Here is a 22137-nt window from a genome sequence, read left to right as displayed (position 1 = left end):
AATATGAACCAGTTTATTTGGCCTTGCAAGGACTTGTTTTGACATATATATATCCTATTCCTTAAGCAAACCATTTAGAAGAATCTATCTATCCTATATAATAAAACCCTAATATGCAAATAGACTGAATGGCGGAACGACCAGCTAGAAGCCGGGCTCATGGCTGGAGAATGCAGTGGCGGTGGGGGGAGCCTCTCCTGCCTCCACGGTAGCACTAAGGACCCGTTGAGGGATGTCCGCCTGCTGGCTTAGGCCCACTCCACGGGGATCAGGCTCCCTCCTGTCTGGATTGGGCCTGCAGGGATTGGGGCGAAACTGGCTATCCACCATCCCCTGAGGGGTCCCAGATTGTGAGAAGGCCCAGGCCAGGCTGACGGACTCCACCAGTGCATGAATCCATGCACCGGGCCTCTAGTACAAAAAAAAAAAAAGAAAGAATTTCAAACATTACTAAATGATGCTTTGTTAGTTATTAATAAAAAGTATGTCAAAAGCTTTGTGACAAATCCAGTGTTTATTTTACTATTACATTTTGTCTAATGTATATAAATATTTTTCTTTTATTCCTAAGGGATGAGAGTCCAATGAAAGCAAATTTCCTTCAAAACATGGTAGAAGACAGAACAGAATCTGCATTTTCATATTATGAATTCCTCTTGCATATACAACAACAAGTGAATAAATGAACCAATGAAGATATTTGACTCAGTTATTTCTAAGGAAAGTCACAATAATGCAGAACACCTGAGAATGTGTAATACCTTCCTTTCTATTAGGTTTGTGGACTGATGTGATGATTATATGTTCTCACTGTGATTTCAACAAACTATAGCAAATAAAGGACCACAGCAGAGAATCAAACATGCAACTCTGAAATACTGTATTTTTCAAATCAAAATATATCTGCATATGATTAGACACCTTTTTTCTTTGCTGCCAATTATGTTTGAGTTGTTATGGATTGAAATAAGATGAGACAATATTGCAGAGGCAAAGTAAATTTTGTAAAATAAAGACTTCTGTGTTCCAAATATATATTTCTCTTTTTTTTTCTTCCTGAATTTTTGGCTGCTACATTTAAAACCTCACAAGACTAAGTGTTGCAGGGAAATTATAAATCCGTTGATAATGATCTTTCTTAAATTAAAAAAAAAATTTCGTAAGTAAATAGTGTATAGAAAGACTAGAATCCATTCCCCCATACCTGTTTTTTAACTAAACTAAAACTAGAGTAAACTAACTCTGGTCTAGCTTAGGAAGAAGAAAATAACTGTCACGCTTTAAAATCTGTCAGTATTCTCTATACTTGAACAAAATCACCTTGATTTTAAATGAAAACTAAGTCATTTTCTGATTGACTGCAAAAGACTTGGACACACTATCTTCTGCAGTGAAAAGAATCTGAGCTGTCTTCATTAAATACGTGGGGACTGGCAATGATAATAGGGAGATGATCCTTTGAGTGGGTTTTGTTTGCTCTGTGAAATGTAATAAAGGTGTTATAATTGGTGAAATGAATATGAATGAAATCAAAGTATTCTTAAATGCTGTCTCAGATGCATCAGGATCATTTTTCTAAGGAGTTTAATAATTAAATTGAAAGCCACTCATAAGATGTTTATTCTTGGATAGTAAACCTTATTAAAGCATGAATGCTGCTGTTTGATTTGATGGATAGTAAGATTACACATATCCAGTATATTGAAGTTTAAGAGAAACTTGATTTCTGAACATGCTCAAGAGACTGCTTTTTTGATTCAGCCAGATAAATACTATAGTCAAAACCATTAAGTGAATTTTGTTTACAAATAAGTAAATTATACATTTGTATATTGAAAGTGCTGTGATAGAATATCTTAAAAGAGTTTGGCCCAGTTTTCCCAATTCATCTTGTCTTGTATGAACTTCTTAAAGACGTTCATGTGTAATACTTGATGAAAAGATTTTTGTTTCTTTTAATGGGTTAGAAAAATGTGTTTACAATCTTGGTCTCATATGATCACCAATACAATAATAACTATCAGGTTTACAGCAATATGAGCTGACTTTAACTGAGTTGTTTTGGGATAGGGAAGAAGCAAGTCCCACTAGAGTATACACTACTGTTTATCAGCCGGACAAGAATAATTGTTTGTGTTTTATAAAGATATCATCTCCCTTAATCAGTGTTATAGTTTATTTTCAGTATGCAAGTGGTACATTGAACTGGAAATATTCTTGAAAGCTGCTTCATTTATTAGGAAGCAATTTTCAAAGTGTAGCAAATTAAAATAAATTTATATTGTCCCTCTTTTAAAGAAACTGAGTCATTATTATGCACTGATGTTTCTTAACTAAAATTCTCTTCTTAATGTGAATTTTAAATGTTGATATTTGTAAGTCCTTTCTTAATTGTTGTAAAGAATCTTACAGAGGGAAAAGTTTGTGCTCCTAGGGACAATAATCTTTCTTGTGCCTCACTTTATCCCTAAGTGGGTATGGCTGTTGTTACTACTACATGCTTTGTTAGTATATTTCACAAATTTGCTTTTCAAAATTTACTTTAAAGACTTATTTTAGATATTGTGTAACATGTGCAATCTAGAATAATTTTATAATAGTCAGGTCATAAAAAATGTAACTTTAGTTAGGATTCACATTATTTGTTCTCTGGAAAATGAGGCAATGATTGAACCTTTTGGAGATATTGATAATTAAAAATTATTTTTTGCAATATTGAACATGGTGGGGTGTTTTTTTTTTTGTTTTTTTGTTTTGCAGTAGGGCACTTATCTCATCTTGTATTACTTTTTTATGTAAAGCAACTAATATTTACACTATGCCATATTTTTTTTATCGTAGTTGTAAATTATGAAAGATCCTTGAATTTTCTACAGATCTACAACTACTAAAGTGACAAAGGGCAATCTTGGTATTTAAATCTGAGCATGGCAATTATACCATAAAAAAGTACTCTATTTTTCTAATTTCTAAGATTTTTAAAATAACATTTCTGTAAGTCTGACATTAATATTCACTCAAGCTGTACCATTTATTTTAGTTTGCATATATTTCATTGTTTTAATTTAATGTATTGTCTAATAGACTGTTTTATAATAATTAGAATAAAAGATTTATTCTAATCAAAGATGCAAAACAGCTATTATCTAGGGGACCACCAAATGTGATTTCAAGATTTTGTTAACTATTACAAATATAATCCTTATATAGAAATTTTAATTTTGTAAAGTAGTGTATAATATTGTAACATTAAATTCTTGTTCTCAAATTCAAATATGTGTTATCTTCAATGTGCCGTGTTAAATCTTGCTTCTCTAAAATGTTAGAGACAAGATTTGTCTTCCTTTTTACAGTTTGTAATTTTCACTGTTTTATTCCTGTAAAAAAAAAAAGTCATTTGTAACCCATGCAATCGTTTGAACTGTGCTAATTTAATCAATTTGGCTATTCAATAAAGTTAATTGAAAGAGCTTACATACAGTGACTAGTTATTTAAAGTAATTTGAATAATTTGCCAATCACTGAGTAGTGCTATGTTGTGCATCAAAGTTAGTGGAAAACTATTGCTGAAGATGTTTTAAATCTAAGTCACTGTCTGGGAGGTTATAAACCAAATTCTTTTTTTTTTTTTAAATATATTTTATTGATTTTTTTACAGAGAGGAAGGGAGAGGGATAGAGAGTTAGAAACATCGATGAGAGAGAAACATCAATCAGCTGCCTCTTGCACACTCCCCACTGGGGATGTGCCCGCAACCAAGGTACATGCCCTTGATCGGAATCGAACCTGGGACCCTTGAGTCTGCAGGCCGACGCTCTATCCAGTGAGCCAAACCGGCTAGGGCAATATAAACCAAATTCTTGATGCTCACTCCTCAAGGTAGCTAATTGAAAGGTTTTTTTTTCTATTCTAAATAATACTCCATTTGACTTCTGGATCCTGTTGTTACTAATAAGCTGCTTACTGCCAATTGTTTGAGGATAATGTTAGCTTTTAATACTTTTCTTTTATTCTTTTTTTTTTTTTTAACAAGAGACATATACAGCTTTATTTAATAATCTGTAAAAAGACGTCCTCTGGCAGAGTGGCGCATTCCCTATCTTAGCAGAAAGCGAATACTACGACGAGAAAGCCCCTTCCTAAGATTTGGAATTGTGTCGCCCTGTGTTTTCATCTCGATGCTCTCAATAGCTGCGCCCTCACTGTGTGGCAGCTGGTTTCACCCTCTACCCAGCGATACTCACACAGTAGTAAACTGAACACAGTGTTACCTGGACAGGCTGCCCTTACAGACTGACCCCTTTCCCCCTACAGAAGAGAGTTCACAGAATTAAGAATCTTCCTGAGAAATGAGTCCTATCTCAACTTCACTTAGCTTCCATTAAATTTGCTGCAAAAAAAGGCTATACTTATTAAATAGGATATTATGTTAATGCCAGTTCCTCTTCCCACCGCCATTTCCTCACCACCTACATAATTTTCAGGCCATACCTCTCCCTTTTTGGAGGATGGAGAGTGTTTCGCCATCTCTCCATCACAGACCTGGAGGCATTTCTTGCCGATGTCTGGTAGTAGCAGCAGACAGTTTTGCTCCAGCAGAGTGAATGCCTGGCATTTTGTTTTCAACCTTCCTGTTCTAATAGAGTCCAATAATTAAGCCACGCCCACTCCTTGGGAACTACTCCATGTTGCACCAGAACCTCATTATTCATGGGCTTCTAACAGTACATACCCCCCCCTTTATTTATAGAATAGTGTATGAAAATTCACTTGGACAGGAGAAGGTCGCTGAGCACCCTGCCTGCTTCTCTATGTAACAGGCTCCCTTCTGTTGGTCACAATCAGTCAAGAGTCCAAACAGTGATTATGATCTTCCACATTCCTCAGAGCTGCTCTCTTCAGAAGTCACCTTGCAAATCTTGTTGACCAATTTGGAACCAAAAGAGAATGTAGTAACCTACCCCATCTAGAAAGCTGTTCTGTATATTTCCCCTAAAAACACCATTGAAAGTGCAAAAAAAAAAAAAAAAAAAAAAAAAGGGTCCTTTTTTGTTTGTTTTGTTGTTGTTGTTGTTTTGCAGAAGCTCTACAAGAAAGCATGTCTAAAACCACAGATCTATGCACACACAAACACAGACACGCGTGCTCACACACATACGTCAGGATTAAAGTATCTTATCAGATACGTAGTTGGGAAAGCATGGAGAAAAGCTGGCAAGAGAAGATATGGAGATTTGATCAGTTAAAGATGTTGGAATGTTACAGTAATGGCATGGAAGTGGTTCCTGGTACATACAAAAAGGGGTGTGGGCAGGCAGAGAATGATAAATCCAGGATACTAGAGAGAAAGAGTCAGTGGTCATGCAGGAGTAAAGATAGATGCCGGTTTGCTGGATGAAATATTATATTGTGGAGTGGTCGTTTGAGGAGGATGGACTTGCATGGTCCAGGGGAGGAGCATATGCTTAGCAGGACACCTCCATGGTCTGGTGTCTGTCCAGAACATCAGGGGACTCAGAGGATTCTTGAGTTCCATCTGACTGATTGCTGGTGACAGACCAGCTGAAGGCACTTTCTCCAGAGCCGATAATACTTGAGGTTGAGTGGGTTCGTGATCGGAGGAGCTGGGTCATGCTGGCAGATGGTATGTATCCCATTCCCTGCAAAAAGTACTTGAAGGCCTCAGTGAGCTTCCCGGGCTGAACTACTTGGAACAGTCCACCACAATCTACCATCTTTAGCAAAGTTGTATTTATAGGATTCAGGTGAGAATTGCATTCAACCACAGCCTCAACTGCGGGTGAACTGTCCCCTACCACCAATAAAGTGGAACACTTTAAAGTCTTTGATTTGTTATCATTTTGGCCAGCATGGGTCTTTCAATCTCCAGGTCTCCGCGTCCGTTATAAGAACACAGGAAGAGCTGTAGGGTCTCTGCGTCCGTTATAAGAACACAGGAAGAGCTGCAGGTTTTCTTGGTTGATATCTTGGGCAATATGGAGTCTGTAGGTTTGAATCAGGTCCAGGTTGGCCTGCAACTCTTCCTGCCCAAAGTGATGAGCCAAAACAATGTCCACAACATTGGTTGTCAAGCCTGAGATTTTGGAAGCTGCCCAGTCAATCCATCCTTTAGCACAAGGGTCAGCGATAATGAGCACAAGGCCTTCCACAAGCTCTGGATAACTGAGTGCAAATTTGCTGAGGATGTAAGCTCCAGCTCCAACTCCAATCCCAATGATGCTTTTCACACTTAAGTGAGTAAGAACAGGAGGAAGCATTTCAGCTAGCTCATCCACTGTGGGGTACTGGTACCCTGTTGGGAAAGAGGGTGCACCTTCCTGTTGGCCTGGGGCATCCACATGACAGACAGCAAAGTGCTGAGTGATCTCTTGCATATCTTCAAAGTTAAAGAACGCATTGAAGCAGGATTTATGATTGAGGCCAATGTCATGATATGTCAGAATAACTGGTCTGTTTCCCTTCGGTAGGCCTCTTATAGTAACGTGGACCATACCATGAGGAGTTTCTATATCATGTTCCTGACAGTCAAAGTCCTGGAAGTTTCGTGTACCATTCTTACCATTTAGAAGTGGTTTGATCTCTGTGAGTTGAATATCCTGAAGTTCACCAATGAGGAAGATGAGAGTAGAGGGTTCTCAGAAATAAATCAGTAACTCTTTCGACACAAAGGTTTACAAGATGGGACATCTTCAAGTAAACAGGATAGTACCAGAGTTAAAAGATTCGACAGCCTCAAAAATTGTAGCCCTGGCTGGTGTTGCTCAGTTGGTTGAGCATCATCCCATGCATCAAAAGGTTGCTGGCTCGATTCCTGGTCAGGGCACAGAGTTTCTGGCTTGATCCTTGGTTGGGGGAGTACAGGAGGCAGTCTATCGATGGTCGACTCTCACATTGATGTTTCTCTTTCTCCCTCTCCCTCTCTCTCTCTCTCTCTCTCTGAAGCGCGGTCTCCGCCGTCAGTGCAGCAGCAGCAGTAGCAGTGGTGGCAGCGAGGGGCGGGGGATTATTCTTAATCTATAGTTTCACTACTCAGCTACATTTTTTAAATTGAGTAGAATTGACACATAAAACTACTTAAAATTATCCTCACTTTTGTTAGAATTTGGGTTTGTAGGCTCATTTGAATGGAGGGTTTTTATTTTTGCTTTAGCTCATCTCACTCTGCCCATGCTTTTCCTCTTCCTGTTTTTTTTTTTTTTTTTTTTTTTCAGTTTACTTGCATTTCATGGTCCCTTTCCCCAAAACAGGGCTCATGTTGGTGTTTTAGAGCTCCTGTTCCACAGTAATTTGGGAATATCACCATTTCAGTCACCAACAGTGTGAAGTCTAATTGTTTAACCCCTTTTAAAAAATATATATATTTTATTTATTTCAGAGAGGAATGGAGAGAGATAGAAACATCAATGATGAGAGAGAATCATTGATTGGCTGCCTCCTGCACGCCCCTTACTGCACACCCCTTACTGGTGGGGGGGATCGAGCCCGCAACCGAGGCATGTGCCCCTTGCCAGAATTGAACCTGGGACCCTTCAGTTCGCAGGCTGATGCTCTATCCACTGAGCCTAACTGGCCAGGGCTGTTTGACCTTTCTTTTACCTCCCTACTTACAAAGCTAAATCCAAGGCTACGTGAGTTAATAGCAGATGATTTTTGAGCATTTTCAGAGGAGGGCAGACTTTAAGCAGTGAGTTTGACCTCTTCGTCCCTGTGTTTTATGTGGAGCACTTTCAGTGCCTCCTGCCCATAGAGCGTGCTACCAGTGCCTGCTTCTGGACTTGCAGCCCAACAGGCACCTTCAGCTCTGCAATGCTTTGTTTCCAGTACTTTGATCTGCTGAGATGTTTCTCTTGTTTTTGAGTATAGCTAATTTTTTTTCTTCTTTATATTTTTAACTTTTATTGTTATTGCTGTGTGGAGTAGAGAGGAGTCCAAACATAAATTTACTGCCTAAATTTAATCCCAGAAAATGAATTCTGGTTTTACCATCTGTGACTTAATCTGTTCAGCTTTGTATCTACAGTTTATATTATAATGCCTAGCTAAACAATACTAGGATCAAATGAAAACTCATTGAAAATGCCAAGTTTTGACACTTAATCTAAAAGAAAAATTTCTGCAACTATTGAGGGAAGTTTAGTGTTCTCAGTTCTAGATTTGGGGCAAAGTGGTAAATTTTAAAAAAGGATGGGCTTGCCCTTGTAAAGTCTATAATGAGGGAGATACAAATTAGTACAAGAATTGTAAGTATGCATATCTTTTATGAAAAAAATCATATATACCACTGAGAAGAACTAGTAATACTAGTAAATTTAATAATCTATGGAAACCTCACAGGGAAATGGATTCCCAGAAATAAGTAATCATGTAATATGAAACCTTGACACTTTTAATTTTTACTTGACTAAATGAGCCATTATACACCAACACAGCTATTTAAAGAACCAAATTTTTCATTTGGCTTCTATGGGCTCTCTAAAATGGAAAAAAGCCATAGCTGGTTTGGCTCACTGGATAGAGCATTGGACTACGGACTGAAGGGTCCCAGGTTCGATTCCGGTCAAGGGCATGTACGTTGGTTGCAGGCACATCCCCAGTAGGGGGTGTGCAAGAGGCAGTTGATTGGTGCTTCTCTCTCATCGATGTTTCTAACTCTCTATCCCTCTCCCTTCCTCTCTGTAAGAAATCTATAAAATATATTTTAAAATAAATAAATAAATAAATAAATAAAATGGGGAAAAAAATTTTTTTCCAAATGAAAAAATTTTCGTTATCCTGGAACTGTTATTTGGTCTTGATTCATCAGGATTGTACTTCAAGTTTTGCACACTTGTTACTACTTAATTATTTCAATTTTAGAATTTTTTAAAAATATATATTTCTTTTTTATTTCAGAGAGGAAGGGGGAAGGAGAGAGAGATAGAAACATGAGTGATAAGAGAGAATCATTGATAGGCTGCCTCCCACACGTCCCCCACTGGGGATCGAGCCCACAACCCAGGCATGTGTCCTTGGCTGGAACCGAACCCAGGACCCCTCAGTCCGCAGATCGACGCTCTATCCACTGAGCCAAGCCGCCTAGGGCTAGAATTTTTTGAAAGACACAGTCTATGCCTCAGAGATGTAGGTCTGTACAGATATTCATGGGACCCTCTGTCAATGCTTTAAAATTATTTTTAAAATTCATTTATATTGATTTTAGAGAGTGGAAGGGAGAGGAAGAGAGAAAAACCAATCCCACACACATCCCAACCAGGGATCGAGCCCACAACCCAGGCAGGTGAACTGATGACTGGAATCAAACTGGTGACCTTTTGGTGCATGGGAGGATGCTCAACCAACTGAGCCACACAGGCCAGTGATAATACTTTAAAATTATTAACTAGGACATGTTAATAGCTTTCATGCAATCAAGGCAGAAAGTTGTGTTTATACTTGAGCTCCGACATGGTTGACTCCAAAAGTTTGTTTTTTTTACACTTTTTTCTCAAACTCCTTTTTTTTATCTGGGACAGTGTTAGATGACTACAGTTAAATATAGTATTTTATTACCTCATAATGTTAGGGGCAGAAATACAATTTTGGGGACCAGCTATAATTATCCTATATAATAAAACCCTAATATGCAAATTGACCAAATGGTGGAATGACCAGTCACTATGATGCACACTGACCACCAGGGGGTAGACGCTCAATGCAGGAACTGCCCCTTGGTGGTCAGTGTACTCTGCTCAGACAGGAGCCAGGTTCACATCTGGCGAGCGCAGCGGCGATGGCGGGAGCCTCTCCTGCCTCCGCTGCAAGTGAGCAGTAAGGAGAGACGGGTCCTGGACTGCAAGAGGGATGTCTGACTCTGAGGGGGTCCCAGACTATGAGAGGGTACAGGCCGGGCTCAGAGACCCCCCTGAGTGCACAAATTTCGTGCACTGGGCCTCTAGTCCAGTGGTCAGCAAACTCATTAGTCAACAGAGCCAAATATCAACAGTACAACGATTGAAATTTCTTTTGAGAGCCAAATTTTTTAAGCTTAAACTATATAGGTAGGTACATTGTTATTAACTTAATTAGGGTACTCCTAAGGCTTAGGAAGAGCCACACTCAAGGGGTCAAAGAGCCACATGTGGCTTGCGAGCCACAGTTTGCTGACCACGGCTCTAGTCCTATATAATAAAAGGCAAATTGACCGAATGGCTGAACAACCGGTTGCTAGGATGTGTACTGACCACTAGGGGGCAGATCTCAATGCAGGAGCTGCCCCCTGGTGGTCAGTGCACTCCCACATGGGGAGCTTCGCTCAGCCAGAAGCCCTGAGCCAGGCTCACAGCTGGTGAGTGCAGTGGCGGTGGCGGGAGCCTCTCCGGCCTCCACAGTAGCACTAAGGATGTCCAATTGATGGCTCCCAGACTGCAAGAGGGCACAGGGTGGGCTGAGGGGCCCTCCCACCCCACCAAGTGCACAAATTTTGTGCACCGGGCCTCTAGTAAGAAATATTAATCATGCTCTGTTAACCGTGATTGTTTTGTTCTGATTAAAGGAAGTACATTCCAACTTGGCTGTGAGTTGCACCTGACCTGGGAGCTCACCTGGAAATTTGGCCCATCCTCTACATTCAGGAGCTGCCTATTATCATGGAAAGATTAACAACCTTGTAGCAGAAACCAGAGATGCCAGGCCTTTGCAAATCCCTAGCCTTTTGCATAGCCCCAGCCTTTTATATACCCCCAGCCTGCATTGCCCATTTTGCTTTTCCATTCTTATCTCTTTGCCTACTTCCCTATGTAATTTTTGTCTTTCCATCCAATATAAGCAGCTGGCTTATGGTGGGGGGCAGAGCAGATTTTGTAGATGACCTGATGCTCTCTCATACTGCCAGCATTATTGTAATAAACGCTCATAGATGATTCAACCCTGTCTCTGCTTAATTGGCTCAAGTAGTGACAGGCAAGTCCAGACTCATTGTGCAGTTTCACTAAGAGGGATGGATTTTGAGGTGATTGTGCAGCTGGCTTCATTGCAGGGGGGCCCACTAGGCTGCTTCAACCTCTGAGGCCTCTTTATTCATTTACTCATCCACTTGGTCATTGCTGAGCTCCAGGGCTCTATTTGTAGGCCTTACACACTTTGTTTTCGTGGCCTCCTTCCTCCATAAAAGTGTATTCAAAATTATATATTATGACTGTTGGAAAAAGGACTATAATCCAGACTGGATCCATTATTACATATTAACTACTATTACATATTTTTCCTGATTTTTAAAGAAATTAAAATGTTCTTGCCCTGGCTGGTTTGCCTCAGTGGATGGAGCGTAGGCCTGCAGACTGAAAGGTCCAGGGTTGGATTGGGGTCGCAGGCTCGATACCCAGTGGGGGGCGTGCAGCAGGCAGCCAGTTAGTGATGCTCTCTCATCATTGATGTTTCTGTCTCTCCCTCTCCCTTCCTCTCTGAAATCAATAAAAATATTAAGAAAAAAACCCCACATTTTCTTGGGCCCATAAAACTATTGTGGCCCCTCAACACTGCATAAATTCGCCCTGCTGAGCGCTCACACTGTTGTAGGAGTCTGCAGTGGTTCTCAACCTTGGCTGCACATTAGAATCACCTGGGAATCTTTTTAAAGTTCTGATTTCTGGGCCTCATCCTCCGGAAATTCTGTTTCTTTGTTATGCGGTGAGGCCACAACATTAGTAACAAAGAAACAGAATTTCCGGAGGATGAGGCCCAGAAATCAGGATTTTAAAAAGATTCCCAGGTGATTCTAATGTGCAGCCAAGGTTGAGAACCACTGAGTTAGAGCCTTGAACAAAACACAGGACTTGTCTTCACGGAGAAAAAGACAATAAAATAAGTACGTAAATTTAGTTTGCAAGTCGGTCCTAAGTGTTAAGGAGAAAAAGACAGGTAAAGAGGATAGTACTAGATTTATGGGATGATCATTTCACAAATTATATAAATGCCTAATAACTATGTACACCTGAAGCATATATAATATTGTTTTTCCATTGTAATTAAAAAGTTATTTTTTTTTTTTAAGAATAAAAAGTGTTGAGAGGCGGTGGCAAGGTTTGGACTGGGCAGGTTCTCCTGGGAAAGCCCTGAACAAAGACGGGAGGGGGAGACCGGGACAAACCAGGTGCACTGGGGACAAGAGGTGTTTGAGGAGAGGAATCAGCGCTAAAGAGAAATCCCGAACGCCACGCTCCCTACAGCGTCGCTATCAGAGTTACGCGTGCCCGCGGCCTAAAGCGAGCGACAGAAGGTCAGTGGAAACAAGTGTCTCCATTTTGCTTCCTGGCACCGAATCTGCGATCGATGAGCGTCGTTCTCACTCCCATTCCTTTCCTGCGGGCCAGGCTGGGTGCCGACTTCCTTCACCTCCGCGCGGGCAGCAGAGAGACACCGCGAAGGTAGCCAAGGAGGTTGGCTGCCCTCATTCAAGATGGCGGCGCAAGCTTCCGCCCGGAAAGGGCCGTGCGCATGCTCCGTCCGCCGTCTCCAGCCCGGCGCTGGGGGGCGGGTCTGCGCTGAGCCGGGCACGCGCGCCCGCGGCCGGGCCTGAAGTCATCGGCCCCGCCGCTGCCGCCTCCAGCGCCACCATCGCCTCTCCCAGATTGTGGAAGGGAAGATGGAGCCCGTGACCGTCGCTACGGACAGCGGGGAGCGGCCCGGGGCCCCGGTTGGCTCTGGCCTGTCGGCTTCCCAGCGTCGGGCCGAGCTGCGGCGGAGAAAGCTGCTCATGAACTCGGAACAGCGCATCAACCGGATCATGGGCTTTCACAGGCCCGGGAGCGGCGCGGGTGAGAAGCTCCGTTTCCCCCTCGGGGTCCCGCCCGCCCTTTCCAAATTCTTTGTGATCACTGTGGGACGCCAGGATCAGTCTGGAGGACCCGTCCCTCCCTGCCCACCGCGCCGACCTTCTGACCACGCCCTGCTCTGCCTGTTCTTCGGGTGATGTCCCAAGTTCTCACTTCTTGACCCCCTTCCAGTTGCTCTTCTCAGTTTTCCGGGGGGCTGTCCCGCCTCTGCCGCGGACCGCGAAGCTTCGCTCCCGAGCCCGTCTGCCTGGGCGCTCCCTGCCCCGGGTACCCAGGCCACCCCCCCTCCTCCCCACCCCGGCCTCTTGCGGGCCCACATTGCATCCCAGGCTCCTGCTCTGCCATTGTGCCCGGTGCGCGCCCTTCCGGCGCCTTCCCTGGCGTCCGCCTTCTTTTGCCTTTTGCTGTAACTGTCGGCCCACATGAGCTGTCTTTACAGAGCTGCCGGCTAGTCCTCCCTGCGTGGGTCAGGGACTCGTACAGTTGGTGTTCAGTGCCCTCAGCATTGTCACCCACAGGCCTACTAGTAAAAAATTGGGGCGACCGTTCTTTATAGACCCAGCAAGTGGGAGTGCCCGCCGCCAGAGGTCTTCTCCCCCAGAGTGTGAGCTCGATGGGATGCCAGGCACCGCCTTTCGCCCGAGGGAGAGTGAGTGCCTCATTTCTCCCCCAGGGACACGGGCAGTGAGTTTCTTTAAAACATTTTTATGTGGCTGTTTATTTTATGTGAATATTTATTGAACACCTAGTACGTGCTAGTGTTCTCTAACTTTCCATGGAGTGTTGCCTTTAGCAACCGGCTTTGGTTGCGAGCCCCTTGGATCTCTGTGACTTCCGTTCGGTAGGGCTTTGGGTGTAGGTGTAGTTCTGAGCTTCAGGTCTGCCGCTGAAAACTACCAGGAGGAGGTAAGAGAACGATTTCAACTTCTCCCGCAGCAGTAGTTACAAAACTATCCCTTCCTTTAATGATTAATAGCATGTTTATTCTTTCCCAAAGCACTTACTATCTTCCTTGAGGCGTATGTTCCGTATTTTGTTCTTTTGCTTTGAAAATGTTACCTGCCATTAAGGTTTCGTGTTGTTTTAAACCAGAACAGCATCTTCAAATGGCTTAAGTCCCTACGAATGGCTCCCAGACTACAGTAGGATTACGTAAGCAGTAGCTGTAGGATATGCCACACCCTATGCTGACAGGGCTCTGGATTCAGACATATAATATTAAAATACAGATTTTTAAAAGCTTTAATAATTTTCTATTTTTAACCAAAGAAGCTAGAGCAGGCAGTGCAACTATACTTTAGGGATGTTTTATCCATGAAAATTTGGTCTTTATAGCGTGTTCTCTCCCTGCCTATCTTTTCCAATTTTTTTACTAGCCTTTTACTCCCAAAGTTTGGATTATATTTTCTACAGGAATACTCTTTTTTTTTTTTTAATATATTTTATTGATGTTTTACAGAGAGGAAGGGAGAGAGATAGAGAGTTAGAAACATCGATGAGAGAGAAACATCGATCAGCTGCCTCCTGCACACCCCCTACTGGGGATGTGCCCGCAACCCCAGGTACATGCCCTTGACCGGAATCGAACCTGGGACCTTTCAGTCCGCAGGCCGACGCTCTATTCACTGAGCCAAACCGGTTTTGGCTACAGGAATACTCTTTTTGAGTGATACATTTTGAGGATGTAGAGGGAAACTAGTTTATGTTTTATGCAAAATCAGTATTAATTTAGATTCAGAGTTCTAGCTCAGTGCATTTTTTAATATTACTACGAACGGTGTTTGCCTATATGTAATACATAAGGTTTCTAAATTTCTTTTCTCAGAAGAAGAAAGTCAAACAAAATTAAAGCAACAGGACAGTGATAAACTGAACTCCCTCACCATTCCTTCAGTTTCAAAGCGAGTAGTGCTGGGTGATTCCGTCAGTACAGGAACAGCTGACCAGCAGAGTGGTGTGGCAGAGATAAAGGGGACGGAGCTGGGAGACAAACTGGACTCTTTCATTAAACCACCTGAGGGCAGTAATGATGTAAGCCTTGAGCTCCGGCAGCGGAACAGAGGGGACCTGACAGCGGACACTGTCCAGAGGGGCTCTCGCCATGGCCTAGAACAGTACCTCTCCAGATTTGAAGAAGCAATGAAACTAAGGAAACAACTAATTAGTGAAAAACCCAATCAAGAGGATGGAAATACAACAGAAGAATTTGACTCTTTCCGAATATTTAGATTGGTGGGATGTGCTCTTCTTGCGTTTGGAGTCAGAGCTTTTGTTTGCAAATATTTGGTAAGAAATATAATGGAAAATTAGTTATAGTAATGGGTGTTTTTAATCCACAGAATTCATTGCCAATATTAACTTAATATTTGCCTGATTCACAGGGCTATTTGGAGAGGAATTATAAACTGCTATTCACCTTAGTTATAGAATGAGGTATTCTGGTTAAATACAGAGCCTAATAATAATTATTAAATTCCCCCTATATGTAGGTACCATTCTAAGTGATTTACATATATTAATTGATTTAACCTCATCCTTATGAATCTTTATTTTATAGATGAGGGAATGGAGACTCATAGTGGTTAAATCATTTGCCCAGTATCACCAGCTCTTAAGTCACAGCTGGGATTAACCCCAGGCAGTGTCGTTCTAAATAGGGTAAAGTACCCTTGGCTGGGAATTGAACCCAAGACCCTTGGGTGCATGGGCTGATGCTCTATCTCCTGAGCAATACCAGTCAGGGTGAATACTTTTAAGTTTTTTATTTTTTAAAATATTTTTATTGATTTCTCAGAGGAAGGGAGAGGAAGAGAGAGATAACAACATCAATGATGAGAGAGAATCATCAATTGACTGCCTCCTACACGCCCCCACTGAGGATCAAGCTTATAACCCGGGCATGTGCCCTGACTGGAAATCAAACCCTGAACTCCTGGTTCATAGGTCAAGACTCAACCACTGAGCAACATTGGCCAGGTGCCTTAAGTTTTTTAAAAGGTAAGTTTTTATGAGGGAAGACATTTTTGGGGATATTAAAGAGAGTGACTTGAGCCTAGTTGGTGTGACTCAGTGGTTGAGCGTTGAGCCAAGAACCAAGAGGCCACCAGTTCGATTCCAGATCAGGGCACATGCCCAGGTTCCGGGCTCAATCTCCTGGGTGGGGGTGGGGGGTCGTGCAGGAGGCAGCTGATCAATGATCAGTGATGTTTTTATTTCTCTATCCATCTTCCTTTCTCTCTAAAAAAATCAATAAAATATATTAAAAAATAAAACTAGAGAGTGACTTGACTTGAAAAACATGTTTATAATAAATCAATTCCTTTTATTTTCTTCACTGTTCTGCAGAAACAAGACTGCTTTCAACTACTAAAATTAAATATTTTATTAGTTTTGTTACTTAAAATTTATAGCTGCTATTAGTTTGATTTGTGATTTGAATGATTATGTTGGAAATATATAATTGTATCTTCTATCTTCACAGTCCATATTTGCTCCATTTCTTACTTTACAACTTGCATACATGGGACTATACAAATATTTTCCCAAGGTAAATTACATTTTTTTCTAAATTATGTTGTTGTGTTTAGATTGATTAATGATTAGATAATCTGAAAAACTTTAAAAAAAAATTTGTTATACTTATGGTCTGAATCAGTGCTACTCAAAGTGTGATTGGCTACCAATCAAACTCTTTGTTCTGTTTGTAATGAGTGAAGTTCAGAAAGTGAGTAATTAGACACTCTATAGCAATTGGACATTGCCATAACATTTTTATCATATTTTACAAAAATGTTGGTCTACCATGGATTGGGAGAAAAAAAACCTCAAGACAGACTTTGAATAGTGCACATATACAAGTGTTCAATTTCATTACTTAGTAAAGATTTAGTAATACATTTTGTTTATGATAAAGGACATTAATTTTAAAATGGGTTCAGTTATGGTACTGTGTGCCTTAGTGGACACTTAATAACAATGCACTTGAACTTTAATGCCAAAGGCCTGATATTTGCAAGAAATAATTGGCCAAAATTTTAGAACAGAATTATGGGGAATATCATTCTTTACCTGGTCTGCTTGACTACAGATGTATATACACAGTTTTATGGGACTTGACTTGGCTGGCATAGAAGATAATCCTACTTGTGTGATTGAGTTTTCTGTGAGTTTTTTGCTGAGAAATGGCTACTTAGCTATTTGACTAATGGCTTGTAATGCACTGATAGACCTCATGTTTTTTTATGGATTTGAAACATTTATATATTAAATAGGTCAAATACACAAAGTAAAGGAGTAAAAGAAATGTTATTTTTAATTAAAATTATTTTTGATGATACAGATGTATATTTTCCTAGTATTGACCTTTTTCCCCAAAGATGTAATATTTTTTTTAAATTTTTATAAGAGTTTGTGTCAAATTGACAACATATGCCAGGGAGTGAGATGTCAAATATTCTAAAAGTGTAATTTTATTAAAAGGATTTGTTTAGAAACTTACCCTTGAAACATTGATTGTAATTTTGCAATAGCAGAAGTCTGGAAGCAACCTCAATGTTTACTAATAAGTGACTAGTTAAAAAAGTTATGGCCTGCTCATTCAGTTCTTCATGTACTGATAATGATAAGCTTGCCAACAAATATTAAGAGAAAAAAATCAAGCCTGGCTGGTGTTGCTCAGTGGTTGAGCATTGGACCATGCACCAAGAGGTTGCTGGTTTAATTCCCGGTCAGGGCACATGCCCAGGTTGTGAGCTTGATCCCCAGCAGGTTGTGTGCAGGAGGCAACCAATACAGAATAGGATCTACAGTATACTTTTTTGTAAAAGGGAAGAAAACATAGATATTTGATACTTGATTTTGCTTATATATGTGTAAAGAAGCTCTGGAAGAGCTCTGGCCGGGTAGCTCAGTTAGAGCATCGTCCCAATACGCCAAGGTTGCAGGTTCGATCCCTAGTCTGGGCACATACAAGAGTCAACCAATGGCCCTAGCTGGTTTTGCTCAGTGGATAGAGCGTCGGCCTGTGGACTGAAAGGTCCCGGGTTTGATTCTGGTCAAGGGCCCATGCCTGGATTGTGGGCTCAACCCCCAGTGTGGGGCGTGCAGGAGGCAGCCGATCAATGATTCTTTCTCATCCTTGATGCTTCTATCTCTCTCTCTCCCTCTCCCTTCCTCTCCGAAATCAATAAAAATATATTTTAAAAAAAAGAACCAAAAAAAAAAGAACCAACCAACAAGTGCATGAATGAGTGGAACAACAAATTGATGTTTCTCTCTCTCTCTCCCCCTCTCCCATCTTTTCTCTCTATCTAAAATTAATAAATAAAAAAACAACCCTGGCTGCTGTAGCTCAGTTGGTTTGAGTGTCATTCTGTACTTCAGAAGGTGGCAGATTTGATTCCCGGTCAGGGCACTTACCTAGATTGTGGATTCGATCCCCTGTTGGGGCGCATGCTAGAGGCAACCAATCAATGTTTCTCTGTCTCTCACTTTTCTCTTTCTCTCCCCCCCCCCCCAAAAAATTAAGATTTTCTACATCATTAAATAAATAAATAAATAAACATTTTGTTATATCAGTTTTTAAACACACAGAAAGGTTGAAAGAATTGTGCAGGTAACGCCCATTTATACTTACAACCTAGATTCTATAATTAACATTTCATTATATTTATCTTGTATCTTTCCAATTTTTTATCCATTTTAATTAATTAATTTTTAATTTTTATTATTGACATTATTACAAATGTTCCTCATTCCTCCCCCCCTTTGCTCACCTCCATCCAGCCCTCACCTCCCCTTCCCTCTGGCCATCACCACACTGTTGTCTGCGTCCAGGGGTTATGCACATATATTTGGCTAATCTCTTCACCTTCTTTCATCCTGTAAACCCCACCCACCTCCCCTCTCACATCTGTCAGTCTGTACCATGTATCTATGACTCTGGTTTTATTTTGTTTGTCAGTTTATTTTGTTCATTAGATTTCACATATAAGTGAGATCATATGGCATTTGTCTTTCTCTGACGGCTTATTTCACTTATCATAATCTCCAGATCCATCCATGCTGTTGCAACATCAACATACTTTACCCCTGCACATTTCAGCTTACATATCATTACAATTCAGTGTTTGTTTATTGTTCTTGTCTTCTTTTTCAACCCTCCTCATCAGAGGACATGCTTAGAGAGGAAGGGAGGGAGAGAGAGAGAGAGAGAAAGAGAGAATGACAGAAAGAGAAACATTGATTGGTTGCCTTCCATATGTGCCCCAACCGGGGATTGAACCAGCAACCTTTCAGTGCACAGGGCTCTTTTTTTTTTAATTTATGGTAAAATTTTCATACAGTGAATTGCTCAAGTCTTTGTATACCATTTAATGAGTTTTGACAGGCTTTGAAACCCAAATTCTTTCAAGGTTTAGAACATCACTATCAGGAAATTTCATCATGCCCCTTTCCAGGCAGCTGTAGTCACAGCCCCTAGACTCAGATTTTCTTTTTCCCACCATTGATTACTTTTTTCTGTTTTAGTACTTCATTTAAATGGAATTATTCCTATACATGCATTTTTGTACAAGGCTTCTTCTGCATACTATTTTTGATAATCATCCATGTTGTTAACCATATTAATAATTTATTCCTCCCCTTTTTTGGCTGAATAATATTCCATTGTATGAATATATTAATTTATTTATCTAATCTGTTGATAGACTTCTTTGGTTGTTTCTAATTTTTGGTTATTATGACTAAAGCAGCTAAGGATTTCCTTGTATTAATCTTTTTGTGGACATAGACTTCTTTTGGGTAACTATAGGTTTTTATATTATTAAAATTTTTGAATCGTGACTGGATTTGGTGACACCAAATCAGTAAATTAAGTGAAAATTCAGCCTTGAATCTCTTAAAAAATGAAGCTAGAAAATTATATTAGGAAGTAAAATGTTCAGTAATATCTTATTGCATGTATAATCAAGTGTGAGTTGCTTTGCATGGTAATTCGGGCTCTACAAATTATTCCTATGATTCTGGTACAAAATTACTCACTGTCCTCCAGTATACCTGTCACTCGGACTTTTGTTGTCATGAGACTTACCTTTCTTTTTTTTAATGTATATCTATTTATTTTTAATAATTCTTTATTGTTGAAAGTATTATATATGTTCCCTTTTTCCCCATGAGACTTACCTTTCAATAAGATTTCTCCTCACTTCTGTATAAATCTTGCTTATTCTTGAAGGCCTGTTTTTAATTCCATTTTCTCCTGAAATCCTTCCCTGTGCTTTATTTATATATAAAACCCTGGAATAATTTATATCTTCTTTGAGCCACTATGCTACACATTATCCATGGCATTCATTTAGCACTTATTTATGTCCTATCTTTATTTATTTATTATTATTTTTAAAAATATATTTTTATTGATTTCAGAAAGGAAGGAAGAGGGAGAAAGATAGAAACATCCATGATGAGAGAGAATCATGGATTGGCTGCCTCCTGCAAGTCCCCCACTGGGGATCCAGCCCACAACCTGAGCATGTGCCCTTGATCGGAATCGAAACTGGGACCTTTCAGTTTGCAAGCCGACGTTCTAGCCACTGAGCCAAACCTACTAGGGCTATTTATTTATTCTTTGTTAATCTTCACCTGAGGATTTTTTCCATTGCTTTTCAGAGAGAGTGGAAGGTAGGGAGAGAGGTGGGGAAGAGAGAGAGAAAGAGAAACACCAAAGTTAGAGACACACATAGACTGGTGTCTCCCTCACCCGCAGCCCAGGTGACTTTGACCAGGAAAGGAACCCGAGACTTTTGGGTGCGCAGGCCAACACTCTAACCACTGAGCAAAACCAACTAGGCCTGTCCTATCTTTTTTTAACTGTTGATAGCAAGAATGGTATCTTTCTCCCTGCTGCTTAGCATTTTATTATATTAAAATCCTACTTATTATATGCTCAGTAAATGTTTGTAATGCTTGTTGATATATTATTGATTGATATTTTGAAACTTCATTACCAGTTTTGCAATCAGTTAGGCAAAAATAGCACTGATAATATTTTTGTAGAGTTTAAGTTGTCTTCTGAAAGCTGTAGGATTTATTTGTCTTTCTGTGTACAGGGTGAAAAGAAGATAAAGACAACAGTACTAACAGCAGCACTTCTATTATCTGGAATTCCTGCTGAAGTGATAAATCGATCAATGGATACGTACAGCAAAATGGGCGAAGTTTTCACAGATCTCTGTGTCTACTTTTTCACCTTTATCTTTTGTCATGAACTGCTTGAGTATTGGGCCTCTGAAGTACCATGAAGCCTGCAGAACTCAGGAGAAGCTTACAGAAAACCACTTTCTGTCATATTGCAGTGTCTTTAAAGGAGGCAAATCGGGTCACATCTTTATGTAATTCTTTTACTTTGTAGGGGTTGTAAAACTACTTGATTTGGAATGAAATGGCAGATCCTCTGACTTAAAAGCATTGAGTTTGCATTAATACTGATGTGAAGAATAGAGTACAAATGTCATTAACTGATTTTTCTTGTTTAATTAGAATCCCTAGTCTACACCTTTCCCTAACTTCTAAGATTTGTATTTCGGCAGAGAAACAAGGTCTCAGCCAGCCCTTTGTAATTGGGGACTGCGTCATGTATTTGGTTGTTCTTTCCTGAGAAATGATGCCATCTTAAAAATAAAATGAAAGAAACTGAATTTTCTAATGTTAAGTGCACATTTTAATTTATAAGAGCTGAATAAGGTAGCCAATTGTATCTTTTGTTGAGTCAGTATCTCTTTTTTAAAATAATTTTATCTTTGTTGTTGAAGGTGTTGAGAGTCAGTATCGTAATCCTTACTCCAGAGCAAGCATTGTAATGGGAGAAAGGATTAAGATCCATACATATGAAATTAGAAGGTATTTATGAAATCTTTATTTTTATTTATGAAAATTTTTTATTGTCCTTGCCAGTGAGGAGATGGCTGAAGGATCTTTTAGTGTAACACTCACATCAATGTTTTTCTCTCTCTCTAAAAATCTTAGAATTGGAAATTTTCACTTTTGAGTTTTCAATTTTCAGGAGTATTTTTAAGCAAACTAGACTAGAATGGTTAGATATAAAAGTGGGATTTGAACAACTGACTGAGGTATGAAACTCTAGCATAAATGTTCTATAAACTAACTTGATAACACTCATATTTGTAAGGTGTGGTCTTAAATGAGTATAAAACGTGTGTTATATTGCTCGTTATTACTTTTCCTTACAGATTTTTGTATGGTCTATTTAGTTAATCCTTGTGATATTAAAAACATATGTCCTTTTTCA

At 40.1% G+C, this 22137-nt stretch overlaps 3 protein-coding genes across 5 annotated transcripts in view; 2 read left to right on the top strand and 1 right to left on the bottom strand.

Annotated features, from left to right (window-relative positions):
• SEC24A (SEC24 homolog A, COPII coat complex component) overlaps positions 1-1033 on the top strand; it is a 64404-nt gene extending 63371 nt beyond the window's left edge. For both annotated transcript variants that reach the window (XM_070414982.1, XM_070414981.1), the window contains one exon: positions 572-1033. In XM_070414982.1, the coding sequence (XP_070271083.1) occupies positions 572-686 (115 nt within the window). In that variant the 3' untranslated portion in view covers positions 687-1033. The remainder of the gene's footprint in view (positions 1-571) is intronic.
• A 4150-nt stretch (positions 1034-5183) lies between these two features.
• On the bottom strand, positions 5184-12613 carry LOC139010115 (protein NDRG3-like). Its single transcript, XM_070414208.1, is given in 2 exon segments — positions 5184-6655; positions 12469-12613. Coding segments are annotated over 2 exon segments (1335 nt in total). The 3' UTR covers positions 5184-5465.
• On the top strand, positions 12570-22137 carry CAMLG (calcium modulating ligand). 2 transcript variants are annotated; one of them, XM_070414979.1, is made up of 4 exons: positions 12570-12812; positions 14656-15116; positions 16312-16377; positions 20939-22137. In XM_070414979.1, the coding sequence occupies exons 1-4, from the start codon at positions 12641-12643 to the stop codon at positions 21128-21130; spliced, it is 891 nt and encodes a 296-aa protein (XP_070271080.1). In that variant the 5' UTR covers positions 12570-12640; the 3' UTR covers positions 21131-22137. The 2 variants fall into 2 exon arrangements, with proteins under 2 accessions (XP_070271080.1, XP_070271081.1); XM_070414980.1 differs by lacking the exon at positions 16312-16377.

The sequence above is a fragment of the Myotis yumanensis genome, unplaced genomic scaffold, assembly GCF_028538775.1.
Source record: "Myotis yumanensis isolate MYYU_CA2020_CCGP unplaced genomic scaffold, mMyoYum1.0.hap1 SCAF_5, whole genome shotgun sequence".
Lineage (NCBI taxonomy): Eukaryota > Metazoa > Chordata > Mammalia > Chiroptera > Vespertilionidae > Myotis > Myotis yumanensis.
The sequence above is the reverse complement of the archived record's forward strand: the minus strand, read 5'-3'. Positions and strand labels throughout refer to the sequence as shown.

Excerpts from the sequence above, each read along its gene's own strand:
- CAMLG (XM_070414979.1), top strand. The coding sequence starts at position 12,641 with ATGGAGCCCGTGACCGTCGCTACGGACAGCGGGGAGCGGCCCGGGGCC. Across the intron at positions 12,813-14,655 it reads CAGGCCCGGGAGCGGCGCGG|AAGAAGAAAGTCAAACAAAA; the intron begins GTGAGAAGCTCC and ends TTCTTTTCTCAG. Across the intron at positions 15,117-16,311 it reads CTTTTGTTTGCAAATATTTG|TCCATATTTGCTCCATTTCT; the intron begins GTAAGAAATATA and ends CTATCTTCACAG.